The sequence below is a fragment of the Megalobrama amblycephala genome, linkage group LG16, assembly GCF_018812025.1.
Source record: "Megalobrama amblycephala isolate DHTTF-2021 linkage group LG16, ASM1881202v1, whole genome shotgun sequence".
Classification (NCBI taxonomy): domain Eukaryota; kingdom Metazoa; phylum Chordata; class Actinopteri; order Cypriniformes; family Xenocyprididae; genus Megalobrama; species Megalobrama amblycephala.
Genome location: NC_063059.1, coordinates 24,260,173 through 24,274,143, shown reverse-complemented (window position 1 = coordinate 24,274,143; position 13,971 = coordinate 24,260,173). Strand labels below are relative to the sequence as shown.

Sequence of the window (13,971 nt, the reverse complement as noted above, 5' to 3'; positions counted from 1 at the left end):
TTTTCTCACGATTTACAAATAGTTGGAAACGTTTGGGATATTGTAAGTACTCAAGTGAACAAAATATATTACACTGGCCTAGTGGTTTTTGGATATTTCACTGCAAAATTCTTACATATTGCACCTTTAAGTCACTGATTTGTAGAGAATGTCAGCTGCTATTGTGGAACCACATCAGTTACAAAAAAACAAAACAAAAAAAAAAAACAGGAAATTGGAAATGTCATTTTTATTTATGCTTTTACAAACATATTTACAGTAAACAGCAGTTCATCATCTAGTAGTTTAACCCAAATATATGATCAAAGGTTGGTTTCAAGATGATGGTCTCTAATACATTTTTATTCCACTAGGCTTTCTTAGTCAAACCACATTTCACTGGCTGACTTTGGCATGACCTTAGAACAATCTTTGCATCAAGTCATTAATTAGACTATTTGCATTTGGAGAAAGCATTCGATGTACACCGACTGTCTTTTCCAGAATATAAGTAAGGAAGTAACTATAAGAGGGGTTTGAACTTAGATATAAATTGACAATATGCTTGATTAACGCTAATAAGCTTATTCAATTGATGAGCACAATTATTCCAAATAAATAGAAGAAAAAAAACAAATCACATTCAAATTCTCTCAATACGGCCTTTCGAGGTGCACTTGCATCATAACATTTAATAAGATCAACTCCTCATTTCAACTTGCTATGCCCTTTTTCCTTTTAAGATATGCAGTTGCTACACATTTCCAGTGCTGCAGTCAAAGACTGAACGAATGATTTGCTAAAACCATTGTATATTTAAGGAGCACTGATAAGGAAGGTAAAACATGGATCTCCAAGGGAACAGCCTGTAGGGATGCTGAGCTCAGCCGTGATGGTAGTCTTATAGGTGCAGGGATAGCCATTACAAGGGATAGCCAGTAGGGGGAGCTTTGTCATATTTATTGCTTTCTAGTGAAAAAGGTGGAATGCGCACGTCAAAGTGTGAGCCATCTGTCCTTTCAAAACAGAATGTCCCCCTAAACAAGGAAACAAAACATGATATTCACACCTCATTACTGCAAGGCAAAATAACTGAGTGAAAAAAAAAAAATTATACATCACATGGCCAAAAGTATGTGAAAGCCTTCAAATGAACAGGTTTGGCTAATTCATTCATATACACCAAAATCAAGCATTCAGCCATTCAATATAATAGGTGGACCAAATTTCCTGTCCAGATGATGGTATAAAATGTAAACTAATATTGGTAGAAGTTGTAATAGTATGTTACAGTATATTGATAATCTCACCACATATGTCCACTGGGTGCTTGAAGTGAAACATGACTGCTGTACTGAAACGCTGGCTGTTCTCTTGACAAAACAGGCTCCTAGTGAGATGAATGACAGATCGCATTCAGCAAACAAATCCTATTTCCATAACCTTTAATTCTGGTTTATGCTTTTGATAATTAATAATTCACCTTGCCAACCACTCCTCTTCCACGGACTGTTTCCAGAGTCCCTGAGAGACTGAAGATCCTCCAGTGTCTTTCCCTAAGTTGAACCACCTCATTGCCCAGGTTCTCCAGACGGATACAATACCGCCACTGAGGAAAACATCAACATATAATCTCTAACAGGTCACGTTGGCCATTCTATAAATATCACTTTTATTGTGTTATTATGAAAAGCATAATTAGGTAATTTGTCCTACCCAATACACGTGGGAGTTTTGAGCTTCCTGTGGACATACAAAAACAAATCTGAATCAAGACCACAAAGAAAAATCATTTCGCTACCATAAATAAAATGCATGCGCGCACACACACACACACACACACACACACACACACACACACACACGCACACACACACACAGTCGGTACAGAAAGTATTCAGACCACCTTTCTCACTCTTTGTTATATTGCAGCCATTTGCTAAAATCATTTAAGTTCATTTTTTTCCTCATTAATGTACACACAGCACCCCATATTGACAGAAAAAACACAGAATTGTTGACATTTTTGCAGATTAATTAGAAAAGAAAAACTGAAATATCACATGGTCCGAAGTATTCAGACCCTTTGCTGTGACACTCATATATTTAACTCAGGTGCTGTCCATTTCTTCTGATCATCCTTGAGATGGTTCTACACCTTCATTTGAGTCTAGCTGTGTTTGATTATACTGATTGGACTTAATTAGGAAAGCCACACACCTGTCTATATAAGACCTTACAGCTCACAGTGCATGTCAGAGCAAATGAGAATCATGAGGTCAAAGGAACTGCCTGAAGAGCTCAGAGACAGAATTGTGGCAAGGCACAGATCTGGCCAAGGTTAAAACCAGGCACTGCTCATCACCTGTCCAATACAGTCCCAACAGTGAAGCATGGTGGTGGCAGCATCATGCTGTGGGGGTGTTTTTCAGCTGCAGGGACAGGACGACTGGTTGCAATCGAGGGAAAGATGAATGCGGCCAAGTACAGGGATATCCTGGACGAAAACTTTCTCCAGAGTGCTCAGGACCTCAGACTGGGCCGAAGGTTTACCTTCCAACAAGACAATGCCCCTAAGCACACAGCTAAAATAACGAAGGAGTGGCTTCACAACAACTCCGTGACTGTTCTTGAATGGCCCAGCCAGAGCCCTGACTTAAACCCAATTGAGCATCTCTGGAGAGACCTAAAAATGGCTGTCCACCAACGTTTACCATCCAACCTGACAGAACTGGAGAGGATCTGCAAGGAGGAATGCCAGAGGATCCCCAAATCCAGGTGTGAAAAACTTGTTGCATCTTTCCCAAAAAGACTCATGGCTGTATTAGATCAAAAGGGCGCTTCTACTAAATACTGAGCAAAGGGTCTGAATACTTAGGACCATGTGATATTTCAGTTTTTCTTTTTTAATAAATCTGCAAAAATGTCAACAATTCTGTGTTTTTCTGTCAATATGGGGTGCTGTGTGTACATTATTGAGGAAAAAATGAACAAATGATTTTAGCAAATGGCTGCAATATAACAAAGAGTGAAAAATTTAAGGGGGTCTGAATACTTTCCATACCCACTGTATATTGCAAATAATAAATATATATATAACTTAAAAAAATGTTTAGTGTAAGGAAAAACTGAGGACCTGGCATTCCTAGCTTTAACTATGGGTGATTCATAGGGTCAAACAGAACCTGCTTTAACATCGCTATTTTTTAACTGTTAATGAGTTGTTGTGTTAACTTGCCCTAAATTCAACTAGAGATTTTCTCTAACTTCTGAGACTAACATGAATAAACAACAAACAGCTGGATTTTTATTATTAATAAATACTGTAACAAATGTATTGCTAATTGTAAGTTAATACCTTAACTAATGTTAACAAATAAACCTTATTGTAAAGTGTTACCATTATTTTTAATTGTAATGATATTTCACTGTTTTTACTTTATTCTGTATTTCTGATCCAATAAATGCAGCCTTGGTGAGCATTAGAGGCTTCTTTCAAAAACATTAAAGCATCTTACCGGCCCCAAACTTTTGAAAGGTAGTGTATAATACATCTTAAGTTTGTAACCTGCACCCTGTTATGAGCAATTGTTGCAATACAGTACATTGTAACCCTCCATTCTTACTCTCATGCCCATGTAGAAGGGGATAACAGTGACACGGATGTTCTCTGTGGTTTCCCGGTGCACATCTGAGAGCTCTAGCCAGGGATGGTTCTTCTCCTGCCAGGCCCGTAGGGTATCTCTTGCAGTGAATGGAGGATCTAAATAAACAATATGAATGCAATTCATCAGAAACTTTTTATCAGAACTAGTATTAGATGAATACTTGTTGAAAGAGTTGAAGAAGACTAGTTACTTTTGGAGGGGTTAAACATGAGGAAGCGTTCAAACAGCTCATGCTGGATGGGGACTTGCTCAGTGGAGTTGTAAGGCAGGATGTCTTCATGACTCACATAATCCAGACCTAAAAAGACACAAGCAGACACAGAACAAATGAAAACAATGAGACAAAAACAACAGGCAGATAATGGAACATAAAAACGCTGCCCCAATATTTAAAGTGGTGATTAACCGTTGGCAAGATGGGCTTTCAATAAAACTTTATGCGGCAAAAAGGCGATTTCTTTTCTTTTCTTTTTTTTTTAAACAATCTCTGCAACATGACTACAGAAAACATAGAAAAGGCTTGTGGCATTCTGTTTTGCCAAAAAGGTAGGGAAACTTCAACACATATAATGCAGTGGGCTTGATCCGATACAAAAATGCGTACGACCTGTAGTTTCCACAAATGCCCTAGAGTTGTCAACAGTACACAGAATGATGCATTTTGACTTTAGCCTACAAATAAACCATGCAGGTAACATGGAGAAAGAGTACAAACATTGTTAATTTACAATTACAACCGACATCATAACAATACAAAGCTAGTTGAAAATCGGCGAACTTAACCTTTAAGGATAGTTGAATATTTTAGTTTACCTGGAATTGCATACAGGGCTCTACTATCATCATGATTTGCCAGGAACGTGACTGCTTCAGTTTGAGAACGCTGAGACTAATTGTGAAAAATACAAAGTAGCAAAAGTTGACAATGACCTCATGTGTACTAATATCAGTAAGTCATCAAAAACAAACATGAATGCATTGCTTATTTAATATTAAAGCAATAAAATGCGTAAACTACTGTTCAAAAGTTTGGGGTCAGTAATGCTTTTATTAAACAAGGATGCATTAAAATTGATCAAAAGTCACAGTAAAAACATTTTCAACATTGATAATAATAATGTGTGTCTTGAGCAACAAATCAGCATATTAGAATGATTTCTAAAGGATCATGTGACACTGAAGACAGAAGTAATGGCTGTTGAAAATGCAGCTTTCCTATTAAAGGCATAAATTACATTTTTAATTTAAAGAGCTCACCCAAAAATGAAAATAATGTCATTTATTCCTCACCCTCATGTCGCTCCACACCCGTAAGACCTTCGTTCATCTTCGGAACACAAATTAAGATATTTTTGATGAAATCCAATGCCTCAGTGAGGCCTGCATTGACAGCAAGATAATTAACACTTTCAGTGCCCAGAAAGCTACTAAAAACATATTTAAAACAGTCACATGAGTTCAGTGGTTCAACCATAATATTATAAAGCGCCAAAAAAAACTAAATAACGACTTTTCAACAACATCTAGTGATGGCTGATTTCTGACTTGAATGCTTCGAATCTTTTGTTTTTCAAATCAGTGATTCGGAGCACCAAGGTCACGTGATTTCAGCAGTTTGACACAAGATCTGAACCGTGATTCGAAACAAAAGCTTCGAAGTGTTTTGAAATGGGCCATCACTAGACATTGTGTAAAAGTCATTATTTTGTTTTTTTTGGTGCACAAAAAGTATTCTTGTCGCTTTATAATATTAAAGTTGAACCACTGTAGTCAAATGAACTGTTTTAAATATGTTTTTAGTAGCTTTCTAGGCACTGAAAGTGTAAATTAACTTGCTGTCAATGCAGGCCTCACTGAGCCATCGGATTTCATCAAAAATATCTTAATTTGTGTTCTGAAGATGAACGAAGGTCTTATGGGTGTAGAAAGACATGAGGGTGAATAATAAATAACATTTTTTTTTCATTTTTGGGTGAACTAACCCTTTAATAAATAGAATGTTTCATATTATTACTCTATTTTTGATCAAATAAATGCAGCCTAGGTGAGCATAAGAAACTTAAAAATGTATCAACTCCAAACCTTTGAACAGTGGTGTAGATGCAGCAAAGAAAAAAGTTCTAAAAACATATTTAATAATTTTAAAGTGTGGATTAAGTGTCCAAATATGTTTTGAGACTACACTACATCAATGTACTATTTACATATATGTATTTTGATGCCACTTACTATGTGAGGACAGTCTCTGGTGTCTATGAGGACCTGGTAGTACGTATGCATTTTGCCCTTCACCTCCTTAGACCCATGGCCCACAGAGTCTGGCTTGCTGAAAAAGCACAAGACAAACAGGATAATCAAGCTGAAACACAAACTGAGGAATTTAGTCAGGCATAAGCTCAAAAGATCCTCTACAACATACCTGTCAGCCGCAGCAGGACTCACATCTCGATCGTAAAGACGAGCGTGCCAGGGGAATAACACAATTCCTCTATACCCAAAAACACTGTGCAGGAAAAGCTGTGAATGGTAAAAATTAGAATTACTGCATCTGAGGAATCAGAATCAAGGGATTTCGCAATTAAAACGATCACTGACCTGGCCTGTTTCATATTTGCCATGCTGCTTCAGAGCTTCAAATACTCCAACAGGTTCAAGTATTTTCCCCTCCGGTCTGTTTCTGACAAAGAAACAATCATTAAAGAAACTAAATTGCAATATCCCATAGCTAGGGATATATCCTCAACATCTCAGCCAGCTTATGGTCAGCAAGGTTGAATATTGTGCCACATGTTTTAAAAATAAAAAGGACAAATATTTGGACACTTGACCAGACTGAACCTGAAAGATTTATGGTGCACTAAACAAACAGACGTGAACAGAAATAGGACTTGTTTACTGTCTGCTGGCTCAAGCCCATATTGTCACTTATGTAATCAGAAATGGCTTTGGGGGACTTTAAAGCAAGGCTGAGGTTTGTCCTTCTTGTAGGCCTCAGTTTAGTGTATTGGTATCTGTCCCATTCCAATGGCATTTTAACAATTAACTCAAAATTAGTGTGAACAAACATCTGATTCGAGATTCTGGCGTCCACACACTCAGTAAAAAATAAAGTGCACTACACATCCACACATTTGAGTACTGAAACAACATGGAAGTTGTGTTACATGTATACAAGCATGTGAATCACTCAAACTACAGTAACAGCTAACATTAAACACGTGACAGCTGATATTAAATTCTTAATGAACATGAATGCATTTCACAGATACATCGTAAAGGTGTTTGCTGTCAAAATAGTTTGCTGAAACTACAACTTTGCGCAGTTATGTAAAAGGAGGACATGGTAGGACGTTCGCTTTACTAGCTCTTACCGTGATGACATGAACCTCGTCTGTTGAAAACTGGACAACCCGCAAGCTGAACACTTCGGCTGGGGTCTTTTCGTTTCTAATCCGCTGCTGAAGTCTAACGCACTCAGTATTCTGTGCGTGCATTTGTGCTGGTTATATTTACTAGCGGTGGACAATAAGCCCCGACGTATTGCACACGCTGCCATCTTCCTTTAGCTATCTGCACATGAACACACGGACACTGGGTATATCTTTTACATTAAACACAAAACTCACATTTAAAGTGCGTGAAACTCGGGAATATTGAGAAGCACAAGTTTGAAATAACACGTAATTAAGTTTTTACTCTTTTATTGCAATATTGGACACAACAAAGTAGCACACAATTTCCCATAACGCATTGCAACCGGAAGACGTCGATACTACACAAAGGTCATAATACGTTTTTTCTCATATATTTGTGCTTTCGTTAATTTTGGCATTGCACTCATGTAAGGAAACTCTGGAAAGATTTGACTAGATTTATAATTGATAATATTGATCCCATTTCTCTGTGTTTAGAAAATGTTTTATTTGGTTTTATTTGTCCCCTCGAGTGAAATATATATATATATATATATATATATATATATATATATATATATATATATATATATATATATATATATATATATATATATATATATATATGTAAATGCAGTAAAAACCAAACCCTTGTTTTGTCTTTGTTCTGTCTGTTGTGCTTTACTGAAATTCAATAAATATACAATACAAAGGGGATGCTTCTTTTCTTATTTTTTTTAGTTGATTAATATAACGTGCATAAACAAATTAAATAAAAACAACAGAGAAATATATAAAGTGAAATATATAGAATATATATAAAATAATATAAATAGAATATAAAATATATAGAATATAAAGAGAATATAAAATAAAAGGTGATGAGGGATTATAAAACCATATTGGTCTAGAATATAATGCAAATAATTTACTAGGGAACTTTATTCCAAAAACTTTATTCTTTTCATATATGTATATGTATGTATATATATATATATATATACAGTACAGTCCAAAAGTTTGGAACCACTAAGATTTTTAATGTTTTTAAAAGAAGTTTCGTCTGCTCACCAAGGCTACATTTATTTAATTAAAAATACAGTAAAAAACAGTAATATTGTGAAATATTATTACAATTTAAAATAACTGTGTACTATTTAAATATATTTGACAAAGTAATTTATGATGCAAAGCTGAATTTTCAGCATCGTTACTCCAGTCTTCAGTGTCACATGATCCTTCAGAAATCATTCTAATATGCTGATTTGCTGCTCAATAAACATTTATGATTATTTTCAATGTTGAAAACAGTTGTGTACTTTTTTTTTCAGGATTCCTTGATGAATAGAAAGTTCAAAAGAACAGCATTTATCTGAAATACAAAGCTTCTGTAGCATTATACACTACCGTTCAAAAGTTTGGGGTCAGTAAGAATTTTTATTTTTATTTTTTTGAAAAGAAATGAAAGAAATGAATACTTTTATTCAGCAAGGATGAATTAAATCAATCAAAAGTGGCAGTAAAGACATTTATAATGTTACAAAAGATTAGATTTCAGATAAACACTGTTCTTTTGAACTTTCTATTCATCAAATAATCCTGAAAAAAAATATTGTACACAAATATTTTGTACAATTGTACACATTAAATGTTTCTTGAGCAGCAGATCAGCATATTAGAATGATTTCTGAAGGATCACTGAAGACTGGAGTAATGATGCTGAAAATTCAGCTTTGCCATCACAGGAATAAATTACTTTGTGAAATATATTCAAATAGAAAACAGTTATTTTAAATTGTAATAATATTTCACAATATTACTGTTTTTTACTGTATTTTTAATTAAATAAATGTAGCCTTGGCGAGCAGACGAAACTTCTTTTAAAAACATTAAAAATCTTAGTGGTTCCAAACTTTTGGACTGTGCTGTATATTTGTTTGTAACCACTTACAAACAGACAAACAAACAAGGTACATAATCAAATAACTGAATAAAACAACATATGATCAGCCATAGGTTGAGTAACAAATAGAGATCACAATAAAATAAACTGACACAATAAAATAAATAAATTAGATAAATCAAAAGGGGCTTTTTAAATTAATTTATACGTGTCTACAGATAAATCAACTTGAGGGCTTTCTTGTTTTTAAGCAATTTTAAAGATTTGCACAAGAGTTTAACCTCATTCATCTTAAAGTTAGGTTTAGATTTAAACCATCTGCACTTATGAATTAAAAACTTTCCAAGACATAACAAAAAAATAAAAAACATAATCAGACTCTTTGTTTTCCAGACAAATACTAGACCTAATTATCTTTACACTAAGGGGAGGGAGTTCAGCCTCCCTATTCCAAAAGCATTTTTAAAACCCTGTTTTTCTGTTTTATACAGTCATGCGCCTCAATCCGAAAAGGCCAGTAGGTGGCGGTATACGATTATTTAGTTGGTTTGCAACCAGCCAATAAACACGCTGAAGAAGAAGAAATCAGCTGATACTCTTCAATGGATAGGAGTACAGCCAATAAGATCAGTAAGCAAGACAAGATATGATATTTGAAGTGATGCAGAGTCTATTTTAGAATAAGACAATCTTGACTTATGGTGAACTTCCTGTGGGTACCACCAGCATGTGGGCGTGGAAGGAAATGATGAGGCAGACAATCTGGCTAAACAGGCTTTGAAACATGCACAAACTGACATTAAACTGTCAGTGAGTAAAGCAGAAGTAAAATGGTTAATTGCAAGTGAAATAAGAATAAAATGGCAGAAGGAGTGGGATAGAGGAACAAAAGGTAGATACTTTCATCATTCAACACTGTAAAAAGCAAACAGTTGGATCAACTTAAAAAATACTTCAATTGGTAACACCTAAATAAATGAAGTTTTCTCAACTTAATTTATTACTTTGTATTAACTTAATTTCACTAGGTCAATCACACTTATATTATTTGAATTTGTTCAATCCTATTATTTACATTAGACCAATTTAATTTTACTGCATACCAACTTGTTAATGTTAATTTTTCCCAAATCATTTTTTTAATTGCCTGCAAGTAAAAACATAAATTTAAAACATATTGCATAAAAGTACTATCTTTTCATTAGTTGTGAAGTATTTTTTTTCCTGAAAATGCAATAAATCATCACAAGACTCAAAATGCTTAAGAAATATTTATTAACATTCATTCAGTTTATACACTGACAGTATTTTCCTCCTTCCAAAAATGTAACAGAAATCATTTGCAAAACAAATTGAACAAAGTTTCTAGTGTAATTTCATTTACTGAAACTTAACGAAACTTAACTTAACATACAAACTGGGACAGAAAGCTCTCAGAATAGTAATACCTTTATTATTCTTAAAATAAGCTAAAGTTTTATGGGTTTGGGTTTGTTTTTAAATGTTCGTAAAACTGTCCAGTTGTTGGTTTGTATGTGTATGTCTAGTACGAATGTGTAGTTACATGAATGTCCAGTTGTTGTTTGAAAATTGCTTGGTTCACTTTGATATGTGCAAAAGTAATCACCTTTAAAGGGTTAGTTCACCCAAAAATGAAAATTCTGTCATTTATTACTCACCCTCGTGTCGTTCCACATCCATAAGACCTTCGTTCATTCAAATAATTTGTCACTTCAGGTTCTGTTAGGAAATGGCCCAAAACAATCAAGAATATTTAATGCTTTAATTCTTTTATTAAAACAAACAAGACTGATCAATAGAATTTAAGATACAGTTGTATCAATTTTTATTTATTGTCTTATTGTTTTCAAACTCCATTAAAGTTATGATAATCTTAAGATAAAGTTTAATTTGGATTGTTCATATAGACAATATTCTTTAGTTGTCAAAGCTATTCCTGTAGCTTTAAGAAATCTATAAAGTTATATTACAATATTCTTCTGTAATTCCCACACTTTTCCTCTTCCTGTTAAAAGAAAAAAAATCTATCTCCAAGGTTTTCCAAAGTTGACACTATCAAAGTTAGAACCATTTCCTTTGTTACCTAAAATGAAAGAAGTACATTTCAAAACAATTAATGAGATTTATCCATGTAATGAATTTCTAAGAGTAAGCTTTAATTTGGATAGCAACATTTTGTCAAAAAGATATTGAATCTCAGGAACATCTTTTTTTTTTTTTTTTTTTTTTTTTTTTTTATAATTGTACGATTGTTAAATCCTTTTGGGACAGACTGTATGAGTGGTCGGAGACAAAAAATGTAATACCTGCCTTTGACTATCATATTGTTAATTTTGGTGTCTTTTTGGACAACAAAGACATTGAATTTTTGTGCAATAATGTGTAATTTTACATACACAAATGTAGATTTGTTAATGTTTCTCCATGTTTTGAGACATTGACAAATGACTTTAAAATTTTATTTAAATCCTTAAAACAACTAAAAATGAGGAGTGCCTTAAAGCTCTCTAAATTACTGGCAATATAGATGGATAACCCCCCCCCCCCCCCCCCCCCCCCCCACTCTGTTATAATTTGCTTTTCATGTTTTATTTTTGTTTGTTTATTATTATCTTGTTTACAGTATGCTGCTTGGTCTTATTATTAATGTCTTTCATTGATAATATGTTAATCCCTGTTTGTTATTTCAAATGATTTATTTATATAAAGAAAAAAAAAATCCCAAACATTATGCGCTCCACACTCCTATCCAGTAGGTGGCGTGAATGCATAATTTAAGTTAGTCTGCCAACCACCATTAACACCAGAAGAGGAAGAAGAAATCAGCTGACATACAGGGCTGAAAACAGAAGACATGCTCAATTTAAGATAAAAATATACTAAGTTTATGGGTGTAACATTATAGTTTAGTTCTGTTAGGAATATTTTCTGTTTTTAATTTATATAATATTGTGACGCTGAATTGATTGTAGTTTTTAGCCTTTTGATAGGTTTAATGAGGAAGTTGCCTTTTTGCTTTACGCAGCTTTTCTATTTAGTGTCCACACAAGCCAGATTTATTACTGATCCATACAACTAAATGCGCGCTAACCTTTAGCAGACATCTTTGTTATCATGGCTTCTTCGTTCAAAATCGGAGAGAGGTTTCAGGAGAAGGTGAGAGATTTACTGGAGAGTGAATCTGCCTTATCAGAAGAGCTGAAGGAAGAGTTGAATGCTCTGAAAGATCAGTCCATCATTCCATTCAAGACTGTTAGGAAACTACACAAGCTCCTTGAAGAAAATGGTAAGAAACCTACACGTTATGAAACATTTTGTGAAGCTTCTTAGAAGCTGAGTTTGATGTTTTTGTAGGATATCCAGTGTACCTTCATGAGCTGTTTGAGGACAGCACACTTCATCTTCCAGAAGTCGTCAAACCTCCAAGGGTAAGTGAGAATCACTGCATTACTGTCTGGCTTTACAGTCATTAATGTTGCAAAATGACTTGTTTCAACTAGTTGTATTTAAAGCTTGATTTTATTTAAACCCAACAGAACCCCCAGCTGGTCGCCCGCCTAGAAAAAATTAAAGCAAAACTTGCCAATGAAGAATATAAGAGAATAACTCGGAATGTAAATCCGCAGGTAAACTCTCTTTTACAGTCTTGATAACAAACATGTGCCCTATAGTTTTTGAAAATACTGTCATATTTATTAATATACTGTTTTATTCAAAAGGAAATGAAACATCATGGTACACTAGCAGACTTTGGAAGAGAAGGTAAGCAGCATGTTCCCTTTTCTCTTCTCATTTTTAATGTGTCTCTGTCTTGTCTTTCATCTTGTCATTTGTGTTCTGCAGTACGTTCTGTGAAGGCAGTTGTTGTTACTGTATTCAACTTCCTGGTAACTGTAGTTGCAGCATTTGCTTGTTCATATCTGGGCAGCCAGTATATCTTCACAGAGACAACAGCAGTAAGTGCACACCGCATTCACACCAATTATTGCACAGTGAAATTTCCAGGTGTTTTGGAACTAAACGCATATTTCTAATGCTTATGTGCGTTTTTTCTTTCAGAGAGTAATAGCTGCAGTGATTGCAGCATCTGTTGTTGGCCTTGCTGAGCTTTATGTTCTTGTCCGGACTATGGAGGGAGACCTTGGAGAGCCCTAATACCAACTAATGTCATTCAGTATTTCCATATGTTTTTGTCATCACAAACATCTTTCACTGTACAGTTTAATTTTGTGCTTTCTTCCCCTTCCCCCTCCAAAATCCAAATGGTAAGATGTTTAACAGTGCTTGATCTAACATATAGTAAAAGATTTTGCAAAGGAATCCTTTAAATTACAATGTACAAGATTAGAATTAATCAGTTTTCTTGGAAACCCTTCAATTTCAAAACACCAGAGGGTAAATTATGATTGTATTGTTGTCTTGTTTTCCACATCTGTCATCTTAGTATTTATTTGAATGTGTGTCATTTCTTGTTTCAGTCATAACTAAGAGACATGGTTGTTAATGAATTGTGCTTTGATGTTTATTGTAATTGTTATTGACTCACAAGATGTAGTGTGGTAAAATGTCATCTTTTTTTCTTTTTCTTTTTTACAAGAAAATAATAAAAAAAACATCCAAAAAGCTAACATTGAGTCAAAGGCATTCAAAAGAAAGAAAGGAAAAAAAATTAATATCACACTCCCTGGTGATGCTCACTGTTCAGAGTCAAGCTTTGTTTAAAGGGTTAGTTCACCCAAAAATGAAAATTCTGTCAGTAATTACTCACCCTCGTGTCGTTCCACACCCGTAAGACCTTCGTTCATCTTCAGAACGCAAATTAAGATATTGTTGATGAAATCCGATGGCTCAGTGAGGCCTCTATTGAGAGCAAAGCCATTCAAACTCTCAAGATCCATAAAGGTACGAAAAACACATTTAAAACAGTTCATGTGAGTTCAGTGGTTCTATCTTAATATTATGAAGCGATAAGAATACTTTTTGTGCG

At 34.4% G+C, this 13,971-nt stretch overlaps 2 protein-coding genes across 3 annotated transcripts; one reads left to right on the top strand and one right to left on the bottom strand.

Moving 5' to 3' along the window:
* Positions 1 to 214: 214 nt before the first annotated feature.
* Positions 215 to 7,409, bottom strand: poldip2 (polymerase (DNA-directed), delta interacting protein 2). 2 transcript variants are annotated; one of them, XM_048161418.1, is made up of 11 exons: positions 7,019 to 7,409; positions 6,243 to 6,324; positions 6,067 to 6,164; positions 5,877 to 5,973; positions 4,461 to 4,536; positions 3,838 to 3,945; positions 3,606 to 3,742; positions 1,696 to 1,722; positions 1,463 to 1,588; positions 1,290 to 1,369; positions 215 to 1,016 (listed from the first exon to the last, which is right to left on the bottom strand). In XM_048161418.1, exons 1-11 carry the CDS (start codon positions 7,201 to 7,203, stop codon positions 902 to 904), a joined length of 1,131 nt encoding a protein of 376 aa, XP_048017375.1. In that variant the 5' UTR covers positions 7,204 to 7,409; the 3' UTR covers positions 215 to 901. The 2 variants fall into 2 exon arrangements, with proteins under 2 accessions (XP_048017375.1, XP_048017376.1); XM_048161419.1 differs by having other exon boundaries at positions 6,243 to 6,318; positions 7,019 to 7,408.
* A 4,243-nt stretch (positions 7,410 to 11,652) lies between these two features.
* tmem199 (transmembrane protein 199) lies at positions 11,653 to 13,612 on the top strand. The gene is made up of 6 exons (XM_048161582.1): positions 11,653 to 12,270; positions 12,339 to 12,412; positions 12,521 to 12,610; positions 12,704 to 12,746; positions 12,828 to 12,940; positions 13,044 to 13,612. The coding sequence occupies exons 1-6, from the start codon at positions 12,099 to 12,101 to the stop codon at positions 13,137 to 13,139; spliced, it is 588 nt and encodes a 195-aa protein (XP_048017539.1). The 5' UTR covers positions 11,653 to 12,098; the 3' UTR covers positions 13,140 to 13,612.
* The last annotated feature ends 359 nt before the right edge of the window (positions 13,613 to 13,971 follow it).

Bases quoted from the DNA above. Each gene is read 5' to 3' on its own strand.
- poldip2 (XM_048161418.1), bottom strand. From the start codon at position 7,203: ATGGCAGCGTGTGCAATACGTCGGGGCTTATTGTCCACCGCTAGTAAA. The intron at 6,325-7,018 runs GTAAGAGCTAGT...TTTCTTTGTCAG, and splicing joins ACGAGGTTCATGTCATCACG to AAACAGACCGGAGGGGAAAA. The intron at 1,723-3,605 runs GTAAGAATGGAG...GTATGTCCACAG, and splicing joins CCTTCTACATGGGCATGAGA to GAAGCTCAAAACTCCCACGT.
- tmem199 (XM_048161582.1), top strand. From the start codon at position 12,099: ATGGCTTCTTCGTTCAAAATCGGAGAGAGGTTTCAGGAGAAGGTGAGA. The intron at 12,413-12,520 runs GTAAGTGAGAAT...TAAACCCAACAG, and splicing joins AAGTCGTCAAACCTCCAAGG to AACCCCCAGCTGGTCGCCCG. The intron at 12,611-12,703 runs GTAAACTCTCTT...TTTATTCAAAAG, and splicing joins CTCGGAATGTAAATCCGCAG to GAAATGAAACATCATGGTAC.